Below are 27,616 nucleotides of genomic sequence, written 5' to 3' on the forward strand. Positions count from 1 at the left end.
ATCTATTGGACTGACTGTTCTTATTTTCCATCCTCAGATTAGAGTCCCTCTTTCTAGAAAATGTGTTTACCACATTTTGAATAACAGGGTCTTTTTTTCTTCTTCTTGTGACGTTATTTTGTAGGAAATATATGTTTATTATTTGAGTCAAGAGCCCACATGTTTAATTTTGCACTGCAGTAACTGATGTGACTGTTGTGACCATACATAGAGATTGTGATCTCTACTGTGTCTGTAGATCCTTTACTGTTATTCAAACACACCATACAAGTACATTATGTATCTGTTGTAGCAGCGTTGTAAGCGTAAACAGATATAATCTAAAGTGTGTGCAGACAGTAGGTCCTTTCTGTCTTGATCTTTGAACTCAGCGATCAGCTGCAGCTCTTGTTAATGTGTGAAGTGAATGTCAGCTGTGGTTGTGTCTGGATTCCAGCTGACACTTGTTAGCTCTGCTTTAGGTAATTCAGCTATGCTTGTTTTAAGGATTCTTTACGATTAGGGCTTTAGCCTGGCTTAGTTGATGCAGCTTACTCATATGGGGCAACAAATATTGCAGATGTTTACAATTTACTTTAATGTACACTTTATGCTTTATATACGTGTTCACAAATTAAATCATCAGTTTCTGTCTTTAACAAGGCATTCCTGTTTCATAGTTAGAGTGAACCAAACTCTGGTTAAAAAGTGGATGGTGACCAAGTTTTAAAAGCAGGCACAAATGAATTCAAAGTCGTTGCTGGTGTTTATATGGTTAACTCAGTGAAGTACAGAAAGAAGGATTTCCATTGGCTGGACTGCACGCTGTAGTCAGAGCTCTAATGTTTCATGGAGACAGAGGGCCATCCCTCTAAGCACAGCTCCAGCCCCTTCATCTGGTTCTATTTAAGACCTCTAGTGCCGACTCTTATGATTGGCGTACACAACCCCCCTACTCTTCCTCCAGCCCCAACTGAGAAGAAGGAGGCTTTTTAGCAGATGGTTTATTTTCCAAGGGAAACCATTTCTTTCTCCCACTATACTGTCCTGTCCTCAGCTGGCTTTAGCTCACTTTTCTACCACTACTACAGCTCCTTCTGCTTTCTCACTGCTGCTCCTCTTTCCACTGTGTTAATGTGCCTACCTGTATCTGCTGACCCGGGCCCAGCTTTATCGGACAATCAGGATGAGGCCCCTTCAGTAACACAGAATGGATTTTCTGCACTTGACTGCTTGATCCTTCACTTTTTAGAAGGAGATTTCCTTCCTAGACTTTCGGCATCTCCATTGCCCTCATCGTTGGGCTGGAGGGGGATGCAGCTCTATGGCTAGACTCTCAGGAAGATGCACTGAGCCCTGTGAATATTGTGATTGCCTGAGCTCTACAGACAAAGTGGCTTATGGCACAACGAGTGCCCAGCAGTCGTTCTCGTGGACCTATGGCTGGCAGCTGGCTGACAGCATGTTTTTTCCCTTCAACCCCAGGTCTGGATGCTTCGGATCCCATGCTCCTGGAACAGTATGTGGTGGTGGCCAGTTACGAGAAACAAGAACCTGCAGAAATCAGCCTTCAAGCGGGCGAGGTGGTCGACGTCATTGAAAAGAGCGAGAGTGGTGAGTCATCAAAACAAAAGCACAGCAAAGACATGCTGAGCAGGAAAAAGGCAGCATGCATGTTGTCAGACACAAACTAATTCATGATTGAGTCCATAGCTCCTGAAACATGCTGCCCTTTTCTAACTCAACCCTCTCAACCTCCTTTGTCCACAGCTAGCTGTTACTTAGCCCCATCTGGAGGCTCACTTTGGCCTGCAGTCAGCCCTGTTTTTTCCCACTGTTGGTTTAGGCCAGGGGCCAGAATGTTGCCTCTAGCAGGAGGAATGTCTTCCAGACTTGTATTAATTATTCCAGCTCACTAAAATGGAAAGCAAGACATGCCGGATTTACAAATGCCAGCTGCAGAGAGCCCTTAGTCAGCTGTTTAACCTCTGGAAAGAGCTAGCAAAACAGGGCCAAGATCATGTTTTAGGTTATATGTAACTCAGTTAGACAATATTTAATGTCTAATGAGTCAGTAGCATGCTGACGTAAAGCACTGCATAATATTCTAGGAATATGCTGTAATGCCTCCAGGAACTTGCATCTATTTTGGGTTGAAGAAGACACAAAAACACCATAATTCATGTTTCAGCAAATTTATACAGCTTAACTGAAATACAAAAATATCTATTTTTGAAATGCAGTACAATGTAGATTGTTGTAGATGTAGATGACACAAGGACACCAGAAAAACTACTGTTGTATGTTTTATGCTATATAACTATAACTGACATCCAGGTGTAAGCACCTGCCTGAATCACTTATATTTGGAAGGGGATTAACCATATGAAGCACAAAAGTGACAAGTGAGGTATAGGCCCAGTAACAGGGTCTGGTCTCAGCTTTAATGGTGTGCTGAAACTGTAAAACAGTAATGGCTCTCATGTGTTCTTCAGCGGGAGGATGGGGATGAAGGAAACAGTGACCAGGAAGGCAGTTGGACTTGGGTTTCATGATGGGTGTGAGTGAAACGCCGTGCCACACTGGCCTTAAGGAAGCGGGTCTGTAGAGTGGGATCACTTTGAAGTGTCACGTGCCCTGCCTTGGGGTTCATGTATTTGTTTTCACTCCCTGCTCCAGTAGGATTTCAACCCGATGGGGAGCCACAGTGAGGCGGATATTCCAACACCTTGAAGTCCTTTTATCGGGGGGCCTTATATGAGAGCTTTCCTCCAAGAAGTTGAACTGCATGGTCCTGTGCTTTTAAGTAGAGGCCCCTTCACTTTTGCATTTCAGCTGACCACTGTGCAAAGTTATTATGGTTGATGTGTGTGTTGATGATCCATGCAGAATGTGAAACTCATGCACTTCAGTGGTCTCATTGCAGGTTTATTATTTCCAGGTTTCCTTGTTATTGCCATAGCTTAGTTTCTATGTCATTATTATTCTGTAATGCAGAGGCTGTTTTTTGTTGTTGCTCTCTTTTGGATGGATTTGTCATAAGTCTCTAGAAAGCAAAGCAGTAGACTCCGGGCTCGTTATAACACATCCTAAGGCTATATGACAGTTTTATTATACACACAGACAAACACCTTCACAGAGATCTGAAGAAAATACCCCCCCAACAGTACGCCTTGCCATGGAAACTGTTTCCAGCGGCACAACTAGAATTGAACTGAAATCTTAACACATCCCGCAATGAAAGTTGGCTAAATCTACTCCATTTGGCTGGGTGACATCACTCCATATTCCTTTGCCAACACTAACAAAACCAGGTGTGTGCTAAGATGATTTCAGAGCTCATTTGATTTACCATCCATTCCCTTGCAGGATAAGTACAAAACCCTTAAATGGTTTCTGACAGATTGATGTGATATAATGTGTCTTATAGAGCTAAGTTGCTGCGTTAGAGGTGCTAAAGCTATAGTCGCATATTTCCCTTTTAAAGTTTTTAGAGTTCCCCCTGCAGAGTCTTTGGATGCAGAGAGTGGAAAATATCTGCTATCATATTGCTGTCTAATTTTGTATACGCATTGTTTGTCTGGTTGTTTTTTTAGGGGATTTTATTTTTATACACAAAAGTGTGAGAGTATGAGAGTGTAACAGTGACAGATCTACAGTAGAACTGGAAAGCTCCAGCTCTATGTTATTTTTGCCTTTCACTCCAGTATTTTAACAGAAGTCCTGCTGTTTAAGCTACTGTACCATAGCCTTTGGCTGTGACTGCTGCCCAGTGCAGTTATCGACTTTTCCTTACCTTGGATTAGATAATATATGTCTTTGACAGGGCAGGGAATCTACGTCAGACCTATAAGAGAGCTCAGCTTTCTTCACTTTTCCAGCCTGCTGTTCTGAGCCAAGGCCGTATTTTCCATTACAGTGGCTTGACAATACAGTTTGTGTCTTGGCTTTTGTTTCCGTTGGTACAGTATTTTATGTTGACTTCTGTTGGGTTGTAGGTGCAGTATGCAGTAAATCATCAGGGTTGACCAATGACTGCTTGATGTTCTTTTGTCATAGTCAATGCTGAGAAATAAATGCATGGCTCAATCTAAAGAGGCAAAAACGTTATAGAAGTTACAATCAAGTATTGTCAAAAAACTAAAAGTTGTCTTCAGCCTCTCTGCAGCTATTTTATTTGTCTATTTCATGAGAGTTTGCCAGGGGGAGATGCTGGCTAGGGAGGAGAGAGTTGTGCAGGGAGAAACTTGGGGAGAAAATGGAAAAAGACATTTCCTGCCAAAGTTAGTGGTTCAGAGAGGTTGGTTCATTATAATGGCTTAATGGATCTTCCAGGATGCCTCCTCAGTTTACACTATATTGGAGCGATGTTAACCGAAGCTTAGTTAGCAGCCTTGATGGTCAGTTCACATACTTTGTATTCAGTGGTTTAAACTCTGCCCTTTAATAGAGTAGTATGTAGGAAAGGGAAAATAATTTGCAGTCTGGAAATATTGTATTTATTGCAGCTGGTTTGCCTACACCTCAAGGGCAACGTTAAGCTTGTTGTGCCCAGTTCTGTGTAGAAAACCTGCCTCTGTGGACCAGTCAGGGTTTAACTTGTCTCCATTCCAAGTCTACATCAGCCTCTATGAATTATAATCTGCCAAATGAACTCCAGGAATGCCTGTCTGTTTTGGAGAGGCCGGCTCACATCCGTCATTCCCTCCGGCTCCCCCAAGACCCCCTGGCACCACCCAAGTACAGTATATTCTATCTCTACTGCTCTACCCAGCTTATTTAAGAAGGGTGGAGTGGGTGGAATTTCAGGAAGTGCCTGAAGGGTCACAGCAATCTGTGTAAAATTGCCCTCTGTGTCTTCTCAAACACAAATGATTATCAGTCTGACAAATGTGAGCCCCAGAGGAGCTGGAGGGTAACAGCGGTATCCTGCAGGTGATGTTTGACTGCTGGAGTCAAATCCTGGCAGATTAAACAGGTCTGGCTCCCAGCGTGGCATGATGGATGTGCAGGAGTTCTTCTTTACCTTTGCATGGAAAAATGTACCAATACAATTATGTCTCCGCTCTCTCTTGTCTTCAGGCTGGAAGCAAGAGGATCTCAGTTCTCAGCTCAGCAGGAGCTTGATATTCAGAGAGGCAGATTCTTTTTGATTTTATTCCAAGAGCAGAGACTTACTCTTACTCTTTAAAGGATTACTCCTGCAACATTTTAAAGTGATCTTAAAAGAATACAAGGCAGTTCAAGATAAATATCAGAGTTAAGTGAATTTATATTTTGGACAATCAGACAGATCAAAGTACTGCTTTGTGTAAGTACAGCTTTACCGAGCTGCTCGCATGACTGTAGAGATACCGTCATCAGCTATCACGCACAGACAATAACAAACGGGGGGACTTAACCTTTGTAAAGGTAATAAACTAGGTATCTCCCTGAAACCCTCAATCTACAATATTTATTGTTCACCTGGGACACGCTCTGAGGTCCTCATATTCAGCTGCACAGATTACAATTTATTAGAATGACCGCTGACTGTCTTCTGTACCTAGATAATATCATCAGTGTGTTTTGTCATAGTTAGGAGAGAACTGAAATTATTTTTTTAAACATCACTGATTGCTGCAAGTGTGACAACTGCATGACTGGCTGTTCCAAAATCTTCTGTCTCTGATATGCAGGAGGATTAAAGGCAAGGTCAGCGTTGAGCTTCCAGTGCTGCTGCTCGTGCTCAAACCCTCAGTTTCCCAGTTTGGTATGTGCAGTTTCAGCAAGAACATGTTTCCTTTTGTATAAAAGAGGAAAAACCCTATAATTCTTGTCAAGTGAACCACCAAAGACATGATACAGAAAACGTGCCAAGTGTTAGATTTTTTTTAAGCAGAATTTGCAGCTGCAGATGGAAGACACATTATCCACTCAAAGTAATCCCCATCTATCACATTCCTTCAGCTTACCATAGGAAGTACTAATGACCATCTCAAGAAATTAACCTTATCCTGTATTTTTAGATATGGAAACTTAAATTGGATGGTTGTAACTGGGTTTTCAACATAGGCTTCTACTGCTTTATCTTCCTGCATCTTGTCACAGAGCGATTCAGGCAGAGATGAAGAACAGGAGCGATACACAGTATTTAAGAGCATAAATGTGGTAATAATTGTGCACAGAAATCAGTCTGTGGAGCCAAAAAGGTGCCTCTGTCTCTAACTCAAGAATTGACCATTGAGTTAAACCAGTATTTTAAGGGGTGGCCTTTCAGATACTCAAAGACTGCTGTGTCTCCAAATCAGTGGAGCCTAAAGAGCACACAAGCTGGGGGCTATAGCTTAGTCCAGACCATGAGGGGATCCTTTCAGAGCCTGGGAGGGAGAGAAGGTTGTTCCTTAGGTCAACATCAGCTCTTGAAAGTCGTGTTGTGCCGTTTTCGCCCCCCAAACCCCCGAACCCCCCCCCCCCCCCCCCCCTCGTACCACAGCCACTCAGGTAATTGAGACCCAGTGTTTTATAAAAACTGAAAATGTGTGTATATTAAGATGGATTTCTCCCCCCTTGTACTTTGATAGTGAATACACTGTTAATGAATACAGAAGCTGGAAATGAATGGCGTTCTCTCCTGCTCTACTCAACAGTGGTGTCAGATATCTGCAGGACTGCTGAGCCGCTGCATTCCTCATCATTTCAGGTCGTGGAAAAAAAAAAAAGGCCTCCTTGTGCTGCTGAATCTGTGGTTCTCATATTTATGCTAGATGTGTAGAAATCTTTCGTGAGTATTACAGAGTTACTCCAAACACATGCTCAGCACAGTTTGAAGTCTATTTGTGTCGATGATAAATTTGTAGGGATGCGTAGAGCATTGCAATATCACACTGTGTTATGTATGCCATTGCTTAGGTGATTGATTGTATACGTAGATTGCGGTTTTGTTTTATAGGTCGCCCAGTCATCTTAGGAAAAACCCAAAATGACATAAATCTAGTTTCTTGTTGCAGCTGAGAATCTGTTGTTGATTACAGTAAAAAATGAAGCCCGGGTCTTAAAGTTGATAGAGTTTCCAGATGGTAGATACTATATGAGAGACACAGAAATGCTGCTCACTCTCATTATGTGTCTGTGTACTGTATCTGCACTTACAGGGGTAGAATACAAGTGAAAGTTACGTTAGACTATGAGGACAACTTCATAAACGTCTTCATTTCTTGCTGCAGAATAACTCTCTCGATTGCATTTTTCCATCAAGCAAAACCATAACCAACATTATTCATTATTCAGTCAATTGTTTTTTGAAATGTGTTACTCATAGTTAAAAGAATAGTACAGTATGACCTTTTTTGAAATCCACGTCTTCACTTTCCTGTTGAGATTTAGATGATCGATCGATACCACTCTTATATCTGTCTTTCAATATGAAGCATCAGTTAGCAGTTGGTTAGCTTAGCTTAGCACAAAGACTGTAAACAGTAGAAAACAGCTAGCCTGGCTCTATCCAACAGTAGCAAAATACACCTACCAGCACCTCTAAACCTCACAAATCAACATGTTAGTTTAATCCGTCACACCACTAAATTGTTAAAATTTGTCATTTTTATGGTTTATGGTTATGTGCCAGACTATTCATTGGCTGGGAGCATTTGCTAGGCAACCATCTGAGATTCCAGGAACTTATAAAATGAGCTTTAGAAGTGCTGTTGCTGGCTTTCTTTGTGAAAAAAAAGGGCATAAGTGTATTTCCAGAAATGTTATTTTTTTTCTGGATCTGAGTTTCATGTTGTCTAATTTAGGCTTACATCACCATTTTCTTTTTTACTTTTTTATTACAGAATTAACTGGAATCAAACATGCACTTAACTTTATACAACCAGAGTTTTGCCGCTCACAGCATGCCACAGAGGCATTAACTTGCCCTCAGCTCTGTCTAAAATATCCAATTTTTTTCACAATGTCCTTTTAAGTGAAATACAACAATGTTGTCAAGACACACCGTTTGGGTTCTTCATTTCCAAGGCTGTGGCATTTAAGGTTGATGTGGTCATGGTCCTACGGTGTGGTGGTGTCATATGACAGAGGGTTGTGGGTTTTACTATTATCTTATGCAACCACTGACCCCCGCACCACGGGGGTTACAAAACTAAACTCAAGCTCAAATGTTTTAAAAGCTTTTTCATTTACTCAGGATGTTGACTAAGTAGCTATAATCGTAATATTGAATAAAGTTTAGCAAAGTGTATTGCCAGTCAGCACTTGGCTGTGTTCTTTTTTTTCCTTTGTGGTTGAAACGCTTTCCAAGATTTTTGACTTGTCTCGAAGAAGGGAGACATGGAGCAAAGCAGGTTCTGATATAGACTGATCAAAAACAGCAATGGATGATAAAAAAAGCACATAAAGATGCAGGTGTAGCTTTGTAATGTATGAGCGCTCTCTCTCTCCCTCTCTCTCTCTCTCTCTCTCTCTCAGTCTTTGTACTTTTACAAACACACATCCACACACATAATCCCAGACATTAGGTATGTTTCCTTCTTCTTTGTTCCTCCCACATCTGTACAGATAATACTTGCCATCCGGAAACAAGGAAGAGAGAAAACGTTTTCCTAATCTTATTTACAACATCTGCCATTTCGCTATCCACAACTTCATTCACTCACCTCTCAGGAGCTTTACTTTTTTAGGTTTTTCACTTAAAACAAAATTGCTATTTTGGCAACAGGAGATCGAGAGTTTATTTTGTAATGACCTCAGCTTAAGGTCTGTGTCATCATGAAGAATGTACAAATGATAAACCTGTCAAATAGGAAGTTGACATTAAGCAAACGTTAAATTCCTCTCCCAGCCCTTGTGGAGAAATATGCCAGAAGAATGATCACAACAAAAAGTACAATATTTGACAATCACAGGTGTGTTTTATTCACTCTGAAGCCCATAACCTATACAGCAAATTGAACGAGTTCATGTCTACCATATGGTTTTAAATCTTTGTCATTTTGTGTTGCCTGTATACATCGAATTATGGAGCGGATTTAATGCAGGATGACTTGCAGTCACTCTGTGAATGAATACATGCGATGAAAGACATGAAGCAGGTTTCTTGTTTAGAAGTGTTTTTTTTTCTTTCTACATTTCATATAATTGCAATCTGCCTGATATACATGTAAACCTGCCATGGCCTGGAAATCAGCACTTGCGTAGTGTGTGTGTGTGTGCGTTTTAAAAGTACTTTTTATTGCTTCTTTAGAGGTTCAGTGAACTCAGCCTAAGCACCTGCCATATGGGATGATGGTTGAAAAATACAGGCAAGGCAGCCGAAGCCATCAATAACAGCATATATTTACTCAGGCCTTTTAAAGTGACGGTGTGTCTTTGCTGCGTATGTGTATTCAGACTTACAGCCAAGTGCTCTCAATTAAAGTACATTCCTTCACCTTATTCTTATATTTGCTTACATTTCTATAAGTGTCGGCTTGCTGAGGTGAGAATGACATTTCCCCCAAGCAGGCACGTCAGTGTGAAAATGGCAATTTGCAAGTGTAAGGTTTTTTTTTTTTTCTTTATTGAGCTGACACGGGTCTTTTTTCCGCTGCCAAGCTGACCTTTATTTATAATGGGCAGTTTAATTTAATGTACCATTAACGTAGTTGATGTTGCCTTTTGCTGATCATTAAACATGACACAGGTTTATTTAAATGTTTGCAGTGACTTAATGATATATATACTGAGACATATTTGAGATTTGAATGTCAGTGTAATTAATGTTTAAGAATACCTTATTTTTCTCACAAACCTTCAGCTCCACAGTGGGAGGATAAAAAGTATTTTGAGTGCTGAATATTGTAAACACCATTTTATTTTTGTCAGATTTATTGGCATGAGGTTTCGTTCAAACCACAGCTTTGGTGAGCACATAACATGGCTTGGTACGCACCTGAGCTGATGCCAGCATGCTGCTCAGAGGCAGAGTCAGGCACCATCTCTATGCAAAACAGCCCCACCTTACAGGAGATGATGTTTTTTGTTGTGTAACTGAGCAAATTCGTCAATTAAAAAAAAAATCTGAATCACAACGATTACATGTGGAAGTTTCAAAAAGGCCTGGAAATATTTTTTCATTTCCTCCACTGAGAAAGGCATGTCTGTCAGCAGGATATCTCTTGCGCCTCTGGATTCCAGATACATTTGGTGGACAGACTCCATGAATGAGGAATTTGGGTAATGTTTGCCAACATTACACAACATTACAATTATTCTTATTTTTTTAACAACCATAACTACATTATGAAATGGCTTAAGAAAATGACTTAGGGTCTCATTACAGAAAAATATCTTCAGTGATTATCCCATCTTAAAGTGTAATTCCTTCTTTTAAGGTACATACATTGAATAAGCCATTTTTTCGTGTATGAACTATTAACGGAGTAATCCGGTAGAGTCGCTAACAGCCGGACGTGACTAAACTGGTTAGCTCAGGGCACTAAGGTGAAGGCATTAAAACGGCTTTTTTAACCACTAATACAGCCCAAAATATCACCAAACCGCTGCAGTAGCATGATAAGTTTCCCTACACATAAAACAAAGCAACAAAAACATAGTTAGCAAGCCCATAGTTAGCAAGTTTATTTAAAGAGTGTTTTGAAAGACTTACCTACTGGCCCCTGTACCAGCTCCTCTCATAGTGAAGTCCATTCAAGTGGATTACCAAATGCAATCCAAAAGGAAGGAGCCCATTGGTGCTTTGTTTTCTGTGTAGGGACTCTTATCATGCTACTGCAGAGGTTCGGTGTTATTTTGAGCAGTATTAGTGGTTAAAAAAGCCGTTTTAATGCCTTCACCGTACTGCCCCGAGCTAATCAGTCACGTCCGACTGTAAGCGACTCTACCCGATTTCTCCATTAATAGTTCATATGCGAAAAAAACTGTCTTGATGGCTTATTTGATATATGTAAGTGCCGGAATTACACTTTAACTCAAGTTTCAAAGATACTAAAAATCTTCCTAGCACAGGAACAATTCCTTAACTCATAGCTTCGCTTGATCCTATCTCAGACCACCTATCTTATCTTATCAATCCCAATTATAACTGTAAAAAGACAGGCGTTCAGTTGTAGTTACGAGGCTTCAGAAACATCAATCATGTTGGTGGATGAGAGGAAACGCTGCATTTTGAAAAGTTTTCTTCTTGATTATCGCCACAGGACAAAACATCCATCCATCATCTGCAACCGCTTATCTCAGTCGGGGTCACGGTCTGGAGCCTATCCCAGCTGGCATTGGGCGTGTATTTATTTGATCAATTAATTTAAAAACAATCTTCAAGTAGTTGATAGTAGTTTATATACTCATTACATGGTCCAGCGTATTGGATAATAACCTGGACAATCCCTTTGTTAATATGTTCTGTAATAGCTAAATTCTTCTCCTGAGATAAGATATTTCCTAAATGCAGTTAGGAAAGATGGTTCTGTAACCCCACAAATCCTGAATGTCATCATAAGTTTCTGTAATGAGGCGCTGATGTCCAAATGCTGTGGTCAGTCTTGCAGAAAGCAATAACTTGTACAGAAAGCCATGATGCCCTTGAATAGAACAGCAGACTGAGGAATTGTTCAGTGTTGGCAGAGGTTTGTACCTCCTCTCTGGTTTGCTTTGCTGAGAGATAAGATGCCATGATCCAGTAGGTGTAAAAGAAAATTTAGTGTATTGTAATTTTTCAAAGTCTCTCTGACTAAACTAAATAATTTCTCCACATAAAGCAGCTTCAACATAATGGAATGAAACACTGTACTTCCCTGTCTACCTAAAACACCTTTAATAGACACTTTTAAGCTATAGCAGCCTATAAGTGAAATCTGAATTGTGTTGTAAGTCTGCAAAATTAATGACATAATTATTAAAATATGTCACCAAAATCACCTAATACTGTAAATAATATATTGGCACTCTAATACATTTGCCTCAACTTTTACCATGTCATTAATTAAGTAATACATCTTCTTTCCATCATACTACTGTACATTCTGCTTCTTTTAGTTAATTTTATGCAACTGAATGACCTCATAACTCACCATTTCTGTAGGAAAATGTACACTGGATGTTTGGACCAGCTGTGAAACTGTGATGGAACACCCCTATCCTCTTTATGGGTTGTCCAGACAGCTGTCAGCCATATTGTGTTCCTGTAACCACAACAAATAACGTATGTGTGGCATACCACACAGGACAGTTTTTTTGCCAGCTTTGTCACCCATAAATGAGGGGTGACGTTTTGTGGAAGTGATTTGGCACAAGTTAAAAATTAGTGAACATATGTACTTTACATTTGCCTCAAGGCCTTATACAGCACACCATATCGAACACAGTGGATCGCTGTACTCCACTTACTTTATTGGAATCAGATCTTTGAAAGTGAAACCTGTACGTGCACTTTTCCAGCTGAGATATTTGTCATAAAGCAGTTGTCATACCCAAAGGAACCAAGTCAAATCAGCTGCAACAATGTAACTGGATATTTTGGCTAGAAACAGCACTTTAGCAAGGCCCTGCCCGCTGAAATCATGACTGATTCTGATGAAAAGCAGGTTGAGCATGACCTGGTCATGAGCCGAGCTACAGCCAGGCGGTGTTCCCTCTGATGTTTGTGGTCCTGATCGTTATAGATTCTGTTCGCAACACAATTAAGTTCCTCATGTTCATGTCCATTTGTAGCTCGTCCCTGTGATTTGAGATATTTGATCAAATCAGGGGTCAATGACTAAAAAGACAAGCTATAGTCACGTCAGCAGATGTCATCTCTGTTTGTAGAGATTTATTATGTGTACTTTTGGGGAATCTCATCGCAGGACCATATTAATCTGCGAAATTTTTAACAAATCCTCTTATCCTACTATGTAATGCATTGCATATATAATACATAAGACAAGATAGACTTTTATTGATCCTCAGCTGGGAAATTTGATCTTTGCAGCAGTACAATAGAAACAACAGAATCAATACAGATGAGTATAGAAGTAACAGACATAAATAATATCAGGTACATTAGCTAAATATATACAGGAGTAGTAGAAAGACAAAATTACATGTAGAATGGTAAAATGAGTAGTGCTGAGAAAGTGACAGTGGTGTGATTACTAGTAGCAGAGTCAGCAGGTTTATGTAAACCGTGCTCACACCAGACTAATATATGAAGGGATTAAGTAATGGAACTACTTATAATATTAATGAATATTTAAGATTAAATAATACTTGTAAATAACGTGTTTTAAACATCCTGCACACTGTACACCTCTTTATATTGGTACAATCTCCATAGTCCTTCAGCCTCTGTGTGTTTCCACAGGTTGGTGGTTCGTCAGCACCGCAGAGGAGCAAGGTTGGGTCCCTGCTACCTATCTCAACTCCCACAGTGGCACACGGGATGACTTAGAGCTGGGCGCCTCTAAAGCTGGGGAAGGTAAGTCACTGCAAACTTTCCTGCCTCTGCCCACCCACACACAAACACAACATCACACACTCTGTTACATACCCACACACAGACACCACCTCTGCCCTCAATCCTCAGTCTTTGATCTGTGACAAAATGGAGCAAGCTCGCCCTTACTCCACCACTGCTGGTGTGTCCAAACGACTGACGCAGGGCTGGTGTGTACACTTCTTTCCGTCTGGCTGCCATCATAAGCACACTTCAACAGAGTGTAGATTCAGGCCTGGGTAAAAGGGCAAAGGAGGAGTGCCAGAGAGCAGACCACAACCACTGAAGTGATGTGCTGTACAGTAATGCACTGTATAGTAGAGATGCAGTACAATATTAAGTATTATGACCTCCGTGGAGTGAGCTCCTGAAAGAGGCATGTGTTTCTATCAGCAATAAGGAATAAAACGAGAATTTTTCGCCAGTCATGCTCTTAAAACTACATCTCTGACATGGATTATGCTATTTCATGTGATGTCTGCTCATCATTGTGGATTGCAGATATAGTACAGATTCAAAACCCTGATAAAAAACACACTTATGTAGAGTTTGTTTTGCCAGAATATAATGCTGACACATGAAGCTGAAGACTGGCACTGTAAGATACATTCATCCATTCATTCATCTTCAAACGCTTGTCCCTGTCGGGGTCGCGGTGGGGCTGCAGCCGACGGGGTACACCCTGGACAGGACAGGACTTGACAGGTATTGCAGCAATTGCAGCCTGTTTGTTCAGATTTATGCAGCGTTGTGTTAGAGAAAACCCAACAAACTGGAGGCACGGAAATAATTAAGTTGCGAGTTACACTTCCAAACAAACATCAAGATTTTCCAGCACTTGGGCCAAAATATCTTTTGCTGTACAATTGTTGTACTCTGTAACAACGGGACCCAGGATCCCCCTCGGTGTTGTATATCTTATGACTCAAGGACGAAGGGAGAAAGAGAATACATGAGTCTTAACAGTGTTACTGTTTCACAATCGGTTTCGTACGTTTAAATGTAATTGTCTCCCCATTTAGACTTAGAGCTCTATCAACAGAAGATTTCAACATGTATACCTACCACACATGTATGACCACACACAGACACAAATGCAAAAGTCTGCAGCTGACACTCTTATCTGCTTTGTCAGAGATAACTGGAGTTTGCTGCCAGGCGGTTTCGGGGAAGGACAATCTGTCAGTGTAATTAGTTTTATGTGTCTAGTCAGTCATGGGAATGGCATGAAACTCATAAAGGATCTTTTTACCAGTCCTGTGGTCTTCAGCTGTCTATGCCACCACATTGTCACTGAAAAAAAGCATATATTTCTGGAAAAACTTCATGGAATTCATGATAATTATTTCAAAAAGCCAAAACATGTTGAAAGCCCAGACAGCATGTAATGTAAGTTTACCCACTGATGGAAGTGAATGCACATCATCCTCGTTCCATCCTCGCGGTTTTGGTCACATCTTACACAAAAAGACGACCATATTGCCTAAAGATAGTTAGATATTCTGGGAAACAGAGTTGAATGAGGACATTGATTATGACTGTGTGGTAAATATGACACTAATGCGAGCAGCTGATTGGCTTAGCCTAGCATAAACAGGGGGGAAAAAACTAGCCTAGCTCTCTCCCAACGATTACAATTATCAAAATTATCATATTGATAATAACAAGCACATAAATGTGAAATACTTATCAATACTTATCCAAGATTTTGGACATATCCTCCAGCCCTATAATAATGTCTTAATTTGTAATCTTTAGTGACCTTTGGACAGAACGAGGCTAGCTGTTTCCCCTGGCTTTCAGTCTTTGTGCTAAGCTAAGCTAACCAATGTCTCGCAGTGGCTTCATATTTATGATTTTCCTGTAATTCTCTGACTTTTTGGGCAAGAATATTGGCTTTCTGGCAAATTAATATTTTTAAATTTGACTTCTTTTTTCCCCCCACACAAACAACAGAAATTCCCATCATTTGAATATAAGAAGAGTATTTACGTGATGATGAGTGGATTTTCTTTTCCCTACATAAGATTTTACAGGAGCTACATCTTTTATCACTTTTACACGTGACAGATTTTATTGCAGTTGGCAGAAATCATTTCCATCTCCACTGTTTTACCTGCAAAAGCTCCTGAGGTGCACAGCTCTAAGCAGCGACACTCTCAGCTGCTCTAGTAATTGGACAGCATTCTTGAAGCAGAAATGTGCGTCCCAGATGCTCTAACACAACAGGATGGGAAAAAAAACATGCTAACAACATCCTAATTACAAGCCGCAGAGAATATGTCTTGGGTTTAACACTTCCTCTGTTACGTCTTCCATCAGCTCTTAACTGTCCACCATGTTTTGCTTTGTGGTCTTGTTTTCATGTCCTTCGTCTAGCTAATAATGGGGCTCTTCTGGGAAGATCCATATCATTTGTGTGCTGTGTGTTTGTGTAACATTTGTGCTTGCTCTTCATGTCTCCCGTGTTTGCTTGTTGTCGTCTGGTCACCACGTGTGTCTGTCAGTTACTAAGCGGCATAAGGCTCATCTGAAGAGGCTGGACCGGAGATGGACGTTGGGGGGTGTCATCAGCCGGCAGCAGAGCCGAGGTGAACTGAGGCAGATGCTGCATAACCCCCCCATTCCCTCCCTTTGTTATTGTTCCCCTCCACCCTCTCTTATTGTCTCTTATCTCATGGCTCATCTCCTCCCTCTCCACATGCACATATTTGTTCAGTCTTTCATCCCATGTTGTCTTCCACCACATATATTTATCATAAGCTGCAATCCACCACAACTAACCACTAACTGACTTTAATATTAAATGAGCCTTGAAAGCAAAGGTGAAATCATCAACTTTTTATACACCAATTATTGATGCAAAGCTCAAATTATGTTACAAAATTGCTCCTAGTAAGCATTTTCGTTATAATTAAGCACTGTGTGCCAAAACCAATCTTCCCAGAATCACAGAAAAAACTACCCACTCATCTAAAAGTAGTTGCGTAATAGAGTTTGGAATGCCTTATGCTGCATATTGGAGCCATATTTTGCTTTTTTATGAGCAAATGAAGTGTGCATGTATTTTTTTTTTAATGATTGTATGTTTTACCAAAGTGTGGTAGAAACAGACATTTATCCTGCTGCGGTGCCGATAGCAACCAATATTGACATAGATAAACAAAGAGCCTTATTAATCTCTCACTTATTCTCAATCAGAAACTTGCACATGTTCTTACCAAGGCCAGTGTTTATTGTCAGGGGAGATGCGTTTGGATAGATGACAGTGGACTGAGGATAAGCTATTGAGTTCAGCCCAAACTTAATGCTTGGCAGTGGATGCTGCTGCTCTCTGGAGTGGAGAGAGAGAGAGTTGTTTCCACCCTAGGACTGAAATCCTGCTTTGTGTTAAAAAATAAAAAATAAAAAGTCAGATATTTTGCTGACTCCACAAGAATCCTTTATAACACTGATGCAGGCGATGCATGTTGTGGTTAACATAACATCGGATTCAGAGTTTCCCTTCATTGCACTGCTGGATATTGTTTGAAAGAGGTTGGTGAGAGGGAAAACGTTTTAGCAGTCCCAACACAAAGAGGCCGGAAGAACCAGGCAAAAGGAAAATAAAGCATACGGAAATATCTTTACCCTCAGAGCCTACTGTAGTTTTTGCAAGTAAAGGGATTTACTATCCCACACCCATTTCAGCTCCTACACAACCTCAGAAACGGAGAAAATGGAATAATTTGCCACCAGAATATTTACTAACTGGAAGGAGAGCATAGAGAGCTTTTATATGTGCACACCTCTTCTCCTTATGCTATCTGTATTTAGACAGGAACTGCTATAATGACAGGAAATTATGTCTTTGCTCTGCCCCTTGGCCTCATGGGAATGCATGAACCAGCATGGAGCTCTCTGCTCTCTGCTTATTGCTGAGTTTAGAGACGCTCGCTGTCCCGAGGCCAAGGACACTGATAGGACACCAACTGACCCCACGTGCTGTAGTTCCCCATGGTCCATACCTTTATTGAATACCAATTAGTTATGTAGAGATGGTTGATAAATTACTTGCTATTTTATGGACTTAATTGGACAGGTGACGGTAGAGAGATGACAGAAAATGAGGGTGTAGAGAAAAGGGGAGCAACGTGAAGCGAGTATTTTGTGGTTTATTGTTGGCCATGAGTTATGATTTTTGGGACAATTATGAATATGATTTGGGCGTTACAACTGTTTTTTTTGCTATGCAATGTGTAACAAAACGATAATCTCACATCTGTGACTTCAGATATATTCATACTACTACGTTTGCAAGATATTTTTTTCTAAATGCAAGAATTAATTAAGTTGTGTAGTTATTCACTGCATTATAAAGTTCTATCAGTTTCATAAAAAATACAGACAAATCTCATGTGCCAAAGAACATTTTAACACACATCTGCTCGCACATCTGGCAGCTTAACCAACTGCCAGAAAGCACACAGTTCCAGTCTGTATTAAAGACAAAAGATACACCTCGCCTCCAGTATCACATTGCAAAATACCTGCCAATGAATCACAGGGGAATCCGTCATTGTGTATTTATTAAACCTTATCTTGTATTGCTGCAGTATGATTCAAATGTATAAAGGCTTTAGAAAGGATTTATAGGATAAACACTTTTTTCCAATGATTATTTTATTCTCACAGCCCTCAAAACCTTAGCTTTGTTGTCGTTCTTTGCTCTTGCTTTGGCAGAAGAGAAGTATGTAACAGTGCAGCCCTACTCCAGCCAGGGCAAGGATGAAATTGCTTTTGAGAAAGGCGCTATCGTGGAGGTGATTCAGAAGAACCTGGAAGGCTGGTGGTTTATCAGGTAACCTGCTCATTTGCATTAGACACTTTCTATTTCTTTCATTACAAAACTGTTTTTTTTTTTGTTTTTTTTAATGTTTTATTAATTTCCTTTACAGGTACCAGGATAAAGAAGGCTGGGCTCCAGCCTCTTACCTGAAGAAGATGAAGGATGATCTCTCTCCGCGCAAGAAGCCTGTGACAGGCCCAGTGGAGATCATTGGAAACATCATGGAGATCAGTAACCTGCTTAACAAGAAAGCCTCAAGCGAGAAGGATGTGCAGATTGAAGGAGTCCCAGAGAGCCCCCAGGTGGCCAAGAAGGAGATCAGCCACCCAATTCCTTGTGCCGACTCCAGCCCTGTTAATACCCCACAGGATGGAAAAAATAAAGCAGAGCCTGCCTCACCAGCTATAGCCCGCATTGCCCCTCATCGGGTGGAAATTGGTCAGTCGTGTCATTGTGATTGTTTGAATTTCTGTCATAACCTTCATTTCTGTAGTAGTAGATTACTGATTACTCAATTTATTTTTTAACCTTATTCTTAAATGTAACAAAACAATTATGTATGTTGTCTTTTTTTCTCTGATTCCCCATAGGTTCCCCAGTTCTCAGGCAAAAACCTCCTCCTCGAAGAGATGCAACCCTGGTAAGATATGATATGTGGTATTTAGGCCATCCGCCCCCCTCTCTTATAAAGGTCATGCACAGGATTTTGATGTCAGTGGCTTCCTACTTAATAAGAACTGTTATCAGAAAAATGTACTTAAATTATTAAAGGTGAAAGTACTTTTTTTTGTTGCCTGGAAATGGTTCTTGTGACATTTATACATGACATTATAAGATTGTTACTAATGCGTCATCATGAAGGCAGGATTTTATTACAGCAGATGGAGAGAGTTTTTACTACTTTATATAAAGTAGAGATAAGCCCCCTCAAATTACATCTGATGGGTTGTCAGATGATTAATAGGTTAGCGGGAAAAAAGATAAAAAAAATTTAGAATAGTAAAGGTGGAAAGGCTAACAGCTCATAACCTGACAAAGCGCTCCAATCAGACATTGTGTTTTTTGTTTGTAAGGGGTCAGAAGTCAAGGGGGTTGGAAACTGGTCTTAATCTCATCATAGGCTTTTTAATGTAAAATCTTTATCTGAAAGGAAACTAGTCAGATAAATGTAATGTAGTAAAACGTACAACATTTCCCTCCCAAATGTACTGCAGTACACATTTTAAATGGCATGAAATTGAAATATTCAGTAAAGCACAGGCAACTAAAAACTGTACTTAATAGTACTTGAGTACCCTTAAGTTACCTTCCTCACAGTACATCTAACAGTGCCAATTTCGTTTGTGCTTAGGGATTTCAGTTGCCTTCCCCACCAGAGCCCCCTACGGTTGAAGCCGAGTATTATACCATTGCAGATTTCCAGTCCTGCATATCTGATGGTATCACTTTCAATGGAGGACAGAAAGCAGAGGTAAGCACTCCTTTTTATGATAACCTATCTTAAATGTGGGTACTAAGCATATATCTCTTGCTGTATAAATTTAGAAAAATTGCATAACAATGCCATCATATGAAGACTAATTTCTTTTTTAATATGTATTTTAGGTGATTGAGAAGAACTCTGGTGGTTGGTGGTATGTCCACATAGGAGAAAAGGAGGGCTGGGCTCCCTGCTCCTACATTGACAAACGTAAAAAGCCCAACCTCAATCGTAGAACAAGCACACTGTGCCGCCCAAAAGTTCCACCCCCAGCTCCACCTGTCAAAAAACAAGATTCACTGGACACTGCACCTCCAAGCAGCCCCGGATCTGAAGCCCCAGAGTCCCCTGTGTCTCCTGAAAGGCCGGTGTATGAAGAGCCGGAATATGATGTCCCTGCCATTGGAGATCTGGACATGGAGTCTGAGTTTGAGTTTCTGAGGGGTGAAGGTTCCTTGGTGGATGTAAAAAACGAGGACACTTCCTCAGAGAAGGGATCCCACCTGTCCTCCAAACCTTCTCCAGCTTCGTCGCTCCACAGTGCCTCCTTCAAGATGTGTGAGTCGTTTGAAGATGGCCACGAGGCAGAGGGGGAGGCAGAGGGAGAGGGAGAGTGTATCTATGAGAATGACGGCTTCCGGCCCTTCAGGGAGACGCCAGAGCGGCAGTGCAGCAAGGACTCAAATTCCTCCAAGACAAGTGTCTTGTCAGAAACTGGCAAGACTGCAAACCCGACATCAGGTGGGTGGAGACCTGCAGGTAATAAGCTCAAGATAGACTTGAATGGGAGCTCATTTTCAACCAAAGCTGAGAGAGCATCTAGTCCTAAATCTGCCTCCAGTGAGTCCACCCCAGATCTGTCAAGAACTAAGAAAGACCAAGAGGAAGGCAAGGTGTCCTCTTCCATCAAGTCTTCTTCTAAACTAAAGCCTGTGGTGAGACCTAAACCACAACTAGCCAAGTCGTCCAGTGCTGAGAAGATGGACATCAGCACCTTGAGGAGACAGCTGCGGCCAACAGGGCAGCTGAAGAACGGCATCAAAACTAAAGGTGAGGACTCTGAGACAGCTTCAGTAATCTCCTCAGAGGACTCATTTTCTTCTCAGAGCACGTCCGATCTCTCCTCCATCTATTCTAAAGGCAGCCGGGGCGACTCTGATCTGGAAGGCTGCATCCTGTATCGCACCACAGATCCCTATGAGAAAGTCCAAGAGTCTGAGCTCAGCTTCCCCGCTGGAGTGGAGGTGGAAGTGCTGGAGAAGCAGGAGAGTGGCTGGTGGTATGTCCGCTGGGGAGACACAGAGGGTTGGGCTCCAACTTACTTCCTGGAGCCTGTTAGGCAACAAGATGACATGGCAGGGTCTGAATCTGATGGCACCCCAACTAAACCTGGAAGCCTCAGCAAGTCCAACAGCCTAGAGAAGAATGAACAAAGGGTGCAGGCCTTGAACAACATCAACCAAAACTTAAAGAAGGTCACCCCACCCATCCCCTCAAAGCCTCCAGGTGGCCTCTCCAAACCCATCGGCTTGTTTGGTTCACGGAAACAGAATAGCCCCAAACAGCAGCAGGTTGTCAGACCTCAGTCCGTCTTCATATCAGCCCCGATCAGGGACGGTCCCAGCCCTGTTGGCTCTCTCAGGAGAAACGAGTCCCTCAACTCCACAGACCACCCTCGTGCCAGCCCCACAGTGCGTCGCAACGCCTCCTTCGGCACTGTGCCACGCAGTCTGCCTCCAAACAACATAGCACTACCCAATAGGAACAAATCCGGTACCGGTAGCTCTGAATCTCTGGGCCTCAGCTCTCAGAAGAATGCCCTCCCTGTATCCACAGTGAAACCCAAGCCCCACATCATCCACAACAACCTGAGAGAGGTCTATGTCTCTATAGCAGATTACCATGGCGATGAGGAGACGATGGGATTTCCTGAGGGGACGAGTCTGGAGGTCCTGGACAGAAACCCCAATGGATGGTGGTACTGTAAGATTCTGGACAGTGGCAGACCAAGGAAAGGATGGGTTCCCTCAAATTACCTCGAGAAAAAGCACTAGCACTCGTGTGTGGAGCTGGCTGAACTCGGAACATGCGTGTAAAGACTACTCAAACAGATTCATTTATTTTGTGAAAAAAACAAAGACATTGATAAGGATGGAAATCTCACCCGGTACCTTTGCCAAAACAAGAAGCCAGATCAGATTGTGACGTTGAAATTAAATGAGACATCTGGCAAAATGAGTCTACATGATGCAGTGCCTGAGACGTCGCATTAGGAGCAAAATATTGGGACTTAGTTACGCAGCCAAAGAGACCACCAGAGAGCGGAAGAATGATTCCATGATATTCTTCTGCGTTTACCTTTTAACTTGAACTAAGATGTCATTTTGTGTCCACTCCTTGAACCTTTTCCTGTAAGTTGATAATGTAATATTTCTTTTTTTAAAAACACCTTTTTAAGCATTTAAAGCTTACTGCATGTTAGAAATGATCCATTATACTGACGATGCCTTTAGCTGTTGAAGTTTAACCTTTTTCTCCTCCTTTCTGTAAAGAAAATCTCAGTTGTTGCAAAAGCTGCTTTGTGTTAGTCTCACCTTGGTGCTGTCTGTTTGCATGTTTTTGATATCTTTATACTGTATGTCACCTTTTATCTGAAATATTTTACCCAATTAATTGTGTAATACTGTCCTAACAAAACAATTTGTGAGCATCTCTGATTATCACAGTATTTTGTCATTTCCACGATAATCTCCCCATTTTTTTGGCTTGTTTTCGTTTCAGAGGCTAATTGTCCAAAATGTAAACTTCCCTCGTCAGTGAACATTATATTTATTCATTACTTATAAATCATATTATTACTTATTTTATTATTATTGCAAGAAAAAAAAAACATTTTCACAACTGCTTAAACATTTCTAAGAACTGCTCTAATAATAATAATAATAATAATAACATTTTGAATTTCTGCTGGGCAGTAAATTTGACATAACTCTTCAGCTGCAGTGGGATGCTCACTTTTGTTTTATGTTAACTGTGTGATCAGTGATGATAACTGAAGTGCCAAAAGAATGAATTAAATAAATGCACTTTTGAACAATCATTAGTACTTTCTTCTTGTTTGTGCCCACATATACCAGGTTGGGTTCTCTACTACATCCCTGTCAGATGAAGTGCCCCTTCATCACCCGTCATGTTCCAAATATGTTTTTATGAATGGATTACAAGCCAGATGTTATTTGAAAAATATGAATAATATAAAAGTTAAATTATGTTGTTTTTTTTTTTCTTCATATAGTTGAATTAGTTATGTTTAGGTTACTTTGGTCAAGTTTGCATTTATACCACTAATGGCAGAAGCTGGAAATATGTGCATGCTTACCTTAAACTTTCAGATTAAAAGTCTACACATTCATACACATTACAATAAATCTTACACAGTTAAAGATATTAAATTTAATTTTCCCAAGCGATATTGGTATATGTAGTATATTTGCAATCACAATTCAAGCACGTCCAAGGGACCTTTTATTGTATTTTCTCATTTTCTGCTTCTTTGTACTGTGTACTATCAAAATAAAAGGAAAAAATACCCCTGAATACTTAGTATTAGTTTGTATTATTATTGTTATTTAAGTCTTTCCATAAGTTGTAAGTCAAATGTGTTTTTAAATGTATTGTTAACAGTTTGTTATTACTTAAAGAAAGAAAAGGGGTATTTGTTGAAATATCAGAAATGCTGCTTTTCTGGAAGTCACGTGTCAGTGTCGTTGCGTGATTGACAGCAGCTGGCAGGCTGTCAGAGTGCTGGTGTTACACAAAGAGAGAGACAAAGTAGACAAGCATGTTGGCTGTAGCCTACATGTAATGGGTCATGGACAGTAAAGAACCACACCAACATGTAACCGAAAGACCGGACCCAAGTGACTTTATGCAGGTAAGTGAAGGTGCTGTTTAATGACCTGCAGCCGTGTGTTTGGTGACTGGGTCAACAAGGGAAGTTCAGGACAAGCTGTGTTTTTTGTTAGATAAAAAGGATAGTGTAGTATACGACTGTGCACAGTTTAGCACATGTGTTCCTTCAGTTTAGCAATATGTTCCCTCAGTTTAGCAATCTCATCCTCCAGTTCAGTAATCTGTTCCTTAGTTTAATTCAATTCAATTTTAATGATGGTGCCAAATCATAACAAAAGTTCTCAGGACACTTTACAGAGTAGGTATAGACCACACTCTATGACTTATTTATGATTTACATAGACCCAACCATTCCCCCGTAGAGTACGGTGGCAACAAAAACCTTCCCTATAACAGGCAGGAACGGCTGACCGACCCAGCTCTGTGGAGGACGGACAACTGTCTTGACCGGTTGGGGAGGAAGAAAAGATGGACAGAGAGAGACAAAGACAGAGAAGGACACACTTCCAGTAACTATAATAATATCTATAGAAATGTGAATACGATTTATATGTTATGGCATATTAGTTTAGCAATATGTTCCCTCAGTTTGGTAATCTGTTCCCTCAGTTTAGTAATCTGTTCCCTCAGTTTAGTAATCTGTTCCTTGGTTTAGCAATGTATTCCCTCAGTTTAGTAATCTGTTCCTTAGTTCAGCAATGTGTTCCCTAAGTATAGCAATTTGTTCTCAGTTTAGTAATCTGTTCCTTAGGTCAGCAATGTGTTCCCTCGGTATAGCAATTTGTTCCCTCAGTTTAGTAATCTGTTCCTTTGTTTAGCAGTGTGTTCCCTCAGTATAGCAATTTGTTCTCAGTTTAGTAATCTGTTCCTTAGTTCAGCAATGTGTTCCCTCAGTATAGCAATTTGTTCTCAGTTTAGTAATCTGTTCCTTAGTTCAGCAATGTGTTCCCTCAGTATAGCAATTTGTTCTCAGTTTAGTAATCTGTTCCTTTGTTTAGCAGTGTGTCCCCTCAGTATAGCAATTTGTTCCCTCAGTTTAGTAATCTGTTCCTTAGTTCAGCAATATGTTCCCTCAGTTTGGTAATCTGTGCCCTCAGTTTAGTAATCTGTTCCCTCAGTTTAGCAATTTGTTCCCTTAGTGTATGTTCCCTAAGTTTACAACATGGCCTTTCTTTCTTGACTGACACCACCAAAAAATGTCTGTAATTCAACTAAAGTGTTCCATGTGGCATTTTGAGTGGTGGCAGTCACCACTGCTATTTATGAAAGGCATGTGAGAACTGAAGGGTGTAATCATCTTCTGAATTAATTGCAAATTAACGTGCCGTATAATAAACAATATCATGAAAATGTATTACTTGTAATTTTAAGCCTCTCCATCGTGTAGCATTAAAAGCTCTGTGCCTTAGAATAAGTAGAAGACCTCAATATATGTTTATACCTTGTATAAACACATCTGTGCATATACAATTAAGCTGAAGTGTTTGACCAGCTGAATTCTGTTATGTTCATAAATTAGATCACACTCGGCTGCCTTTCATTTCTCACTCATAACACTGAGCCAGATAGTGGATAGTGGCAGTTCGCTTTGTTTGGCTCATTCTGGAATCTTCTGCTTCAGGAAAACCTAATGCACATTTGACTTTGGTGTAGATGACTTTCATGCCAGTGGTCACTGGGCTCTTTTATTTAGCTTCAAGTGACAAAGCAACAGTTTAAGCCACCAGTGTGGAGTTGCAGCCTATAATATTGTCCCCTTCAGTCATAATCAGAGAAACACCAAATCAAAACCCTGATGCAGTTTCCCAGAGTCACACTGCATATTCTTGATGTTTATTGGATTCGGTGTCTGAAATATAATAAGATTTACAGCCTACAGGAATTTAATGGGAAATATGTCCATCCCGCTGGCTGGTTTCCTCTATTGGGATCCTACACTCACCGGCTTGGAACGAAGTTATATGTGCCTGTTGATCATCTTTATACCATATTTGTCTGCTGGCTGTGTGTTTGTATTTGCTTTCTTGTTGTACTCATGTGTAGAGTATGTGTTTATTGCAAATGAAACGATAAATCACAGGAGTTGGAAAGAAGAAAAAGGAAATGCAGGATGTTGGCGGTGAGATAGAGACACCTCAAGAGGCGTATAACTTTAGATGTGACAGTGGTGTGTCAGTCATTGTCACAAGTTGTGTGTTGAACATCATGCTCCACCTTAGGAATAGTCAGCTGAGCACATGAAAGTGTAATTTAAAGCTCTGAAAAATCTACAGTAGTATAGTAAGTAACACAGCTGGTGTCAATATGTATTCCTTTACTAATACAAATGACCAGTTATTAGTCGTTAATCTGATAAAATGTGTATTTTCTTCATAGAAAAGATTGATCATATTAGAGAAAACCCTAACTCCTCCCACCTCCTTGGATGTGTTGTAATGTTTAGACCAATATCACTGCAGGATCTTAGGAAAACAGTCACGTCGAGGCCCCTTGATATTATCCCGACAAAACTGATTAAAGAAGAAGAGTCAATCGGTCATGCATTAAACTGACCACCATCAATAGCTCGACCTCTGGAGTTGTTCAGATCACTTTAATATCAACTTCTGGCCAATTTCCAAACCGACCGTGCCTCAAAAATCCTCCAGTAAGGTAGTGCTGGTCCAACTACTGTTAACCATACAATTTTTGAGAAATTTCAGTCTAGATTTCACAAGCTACACAGAACACAAAAACTGCGCCCCTCATCTTGGGCTTTATGGAACACTAACATTTATTAACCATTTACTGACATTTTATCGAACAAACGTCTTCAAATGTCTTGTTTCGTACACAGCTGAAATATATTCAGTTTACTGTCATAAAGGAGTAAAGAAACCAGAAAAAAGTTTGTTAAAGATTTAGTTTATTCTTTTAACTTAATCAGTCCATTTATTCAATTATCAAAAATAATTGGCGGTTTATAAAATAGTTGACTGCATCTCGGTGAATCTTTGCAGCTGTAACCTTGAGTCAAGGGTATTTTGTCAAATTGATGTATGTCAATATAAGAGAAGAGGAAAATGCAAAGTACATAAAAATAGTAGGACCAAAGCGGGTTCCTAAGTCTGAACGCATTTGTGTATTTCATAACATGTGGACTCTGCAGTGAAAAAGAGCGATCATGACTACAGTATGAAGGAACCTCTTCAGTGTCTATTGTCATTATGAAACCCTTTCTGGTGGTTTTGTCTCTGAAGGTTTTTCTGTACTCCACAGAAGGTGCTGGAGCTGTTCCTGGCCTGTGGAGGGCAGCAGCACTCAGCTTCTCTGCAGATTGAGAACAGCAGTAACAGTAACCTTCACCTCTGTCTTCATCAACAAACTAATTGGATAATTTAGGGGTGTGGTGAGATTCCTCAATTGATATTTTGCACTATGAACAAAGTTGTACTTTTCAAATATAATTGCACTTCTCCTCACAGTCTATCCCTTGACACTGCAAATCGCACATCACACTGAACACCTAAAGCTTAAAGCCTTAACTACAACAGAGGAACAAACTGAAACTCTGACTGTCTGATGTCTAGTTAAAATTCAAAATCGATAGTGTTGTGCTTTTTGGAATACAAATTTGATACCTTAATAGACGGCGTGTGTGTTTGACTAAACAGCTGTCTAGAAGAGATACCACAACATAGCTCAAACTGGTCTGCCAAGCCCTTAAGCTTTCAGAAGGCCGACAGCCAGGTTCACTGAGAGGTCTGAGTGGAAAGTCTGTGTGTACACAGACACCAGTGAGATATACTGTATTCATGTCACTGTCACAGATTCTGGCTGTGTATTTCCCTCTCACCTCTGAGAACATTTGGCCATGAACGGCAGCCACTGCTGCCTGTTTCATGTCCGGATGTCATGGGCTGTATTTGTGTCTATTGGTGTCGGCATAAAACAGTGCTGCATTAGAGCCAGGCCCGCAGGGTAG

At 40.6% G+C, this 27,616-nt stretch overlaps 1 protein-coding gene across 2 annotated transcripts in view; it reads left to right on the forward strand.

The window, feature by feature from the left end:
* The window catches only part of LOC310953753 (SH3 and PX domain-containing protein 2A-like), a 48,965-nt gene extending 25,762 nt beyond the window's left edge, over positions 1-23,203 (forward strand). The window contains exons 7-14 of one of the 2 annotated variants that reach the window (XM_083922924.1): positions 1,465-1,593; positions 13,301-13,414; positions 15,940-16,023; positions 18,155-18,272; positions 18,370-18,698; positions 18,851-18,900; positions 19,612-19,731; positions 19,866-23,203. In XM_083922924.1, the coding sequence (XP_083779050.1) occupies positions 1,465-1,593; positions 13,301-13,414; positions 15,940-16,023; positions 18,155-18,272; positions 18,370-18,698; positions 18,851-18,900; positions 19,612-19,731; positions 19,866-21,794 (2,873 nt within the window). In that variant the 3' untranslated portion in view covers positions 21,795-23,203. The remainder of the gene's footprint in view (positions 1-1,464; positions 1,594-13,300; positions 13,415-15,939; positions 16,024-18,154; positions 18,273-18,369; positions 18,699-18,850; positions 18,901-19,611; positions 19,732-19,865) is intronic. The other variant, XM_083922925.1, reaches the window with a different exon arrangement.
* The last annotated feature ends 4,413 nt before the right edge of the window (positions 23,204-27,616 follow it).

This window comes from Echiichthys vipera (assembly GCF_963691815.1).
Source record: "Echiichthys vipera genome assembly, chromosome: 11".
Classification (NCBI taxonomy): domain Eukaryota; kingdom Metazoa; phylum Chordata; class Actinopteri; order Perciformes; family Trachinidae; genus Echiichthys; species Echiichthys vipera.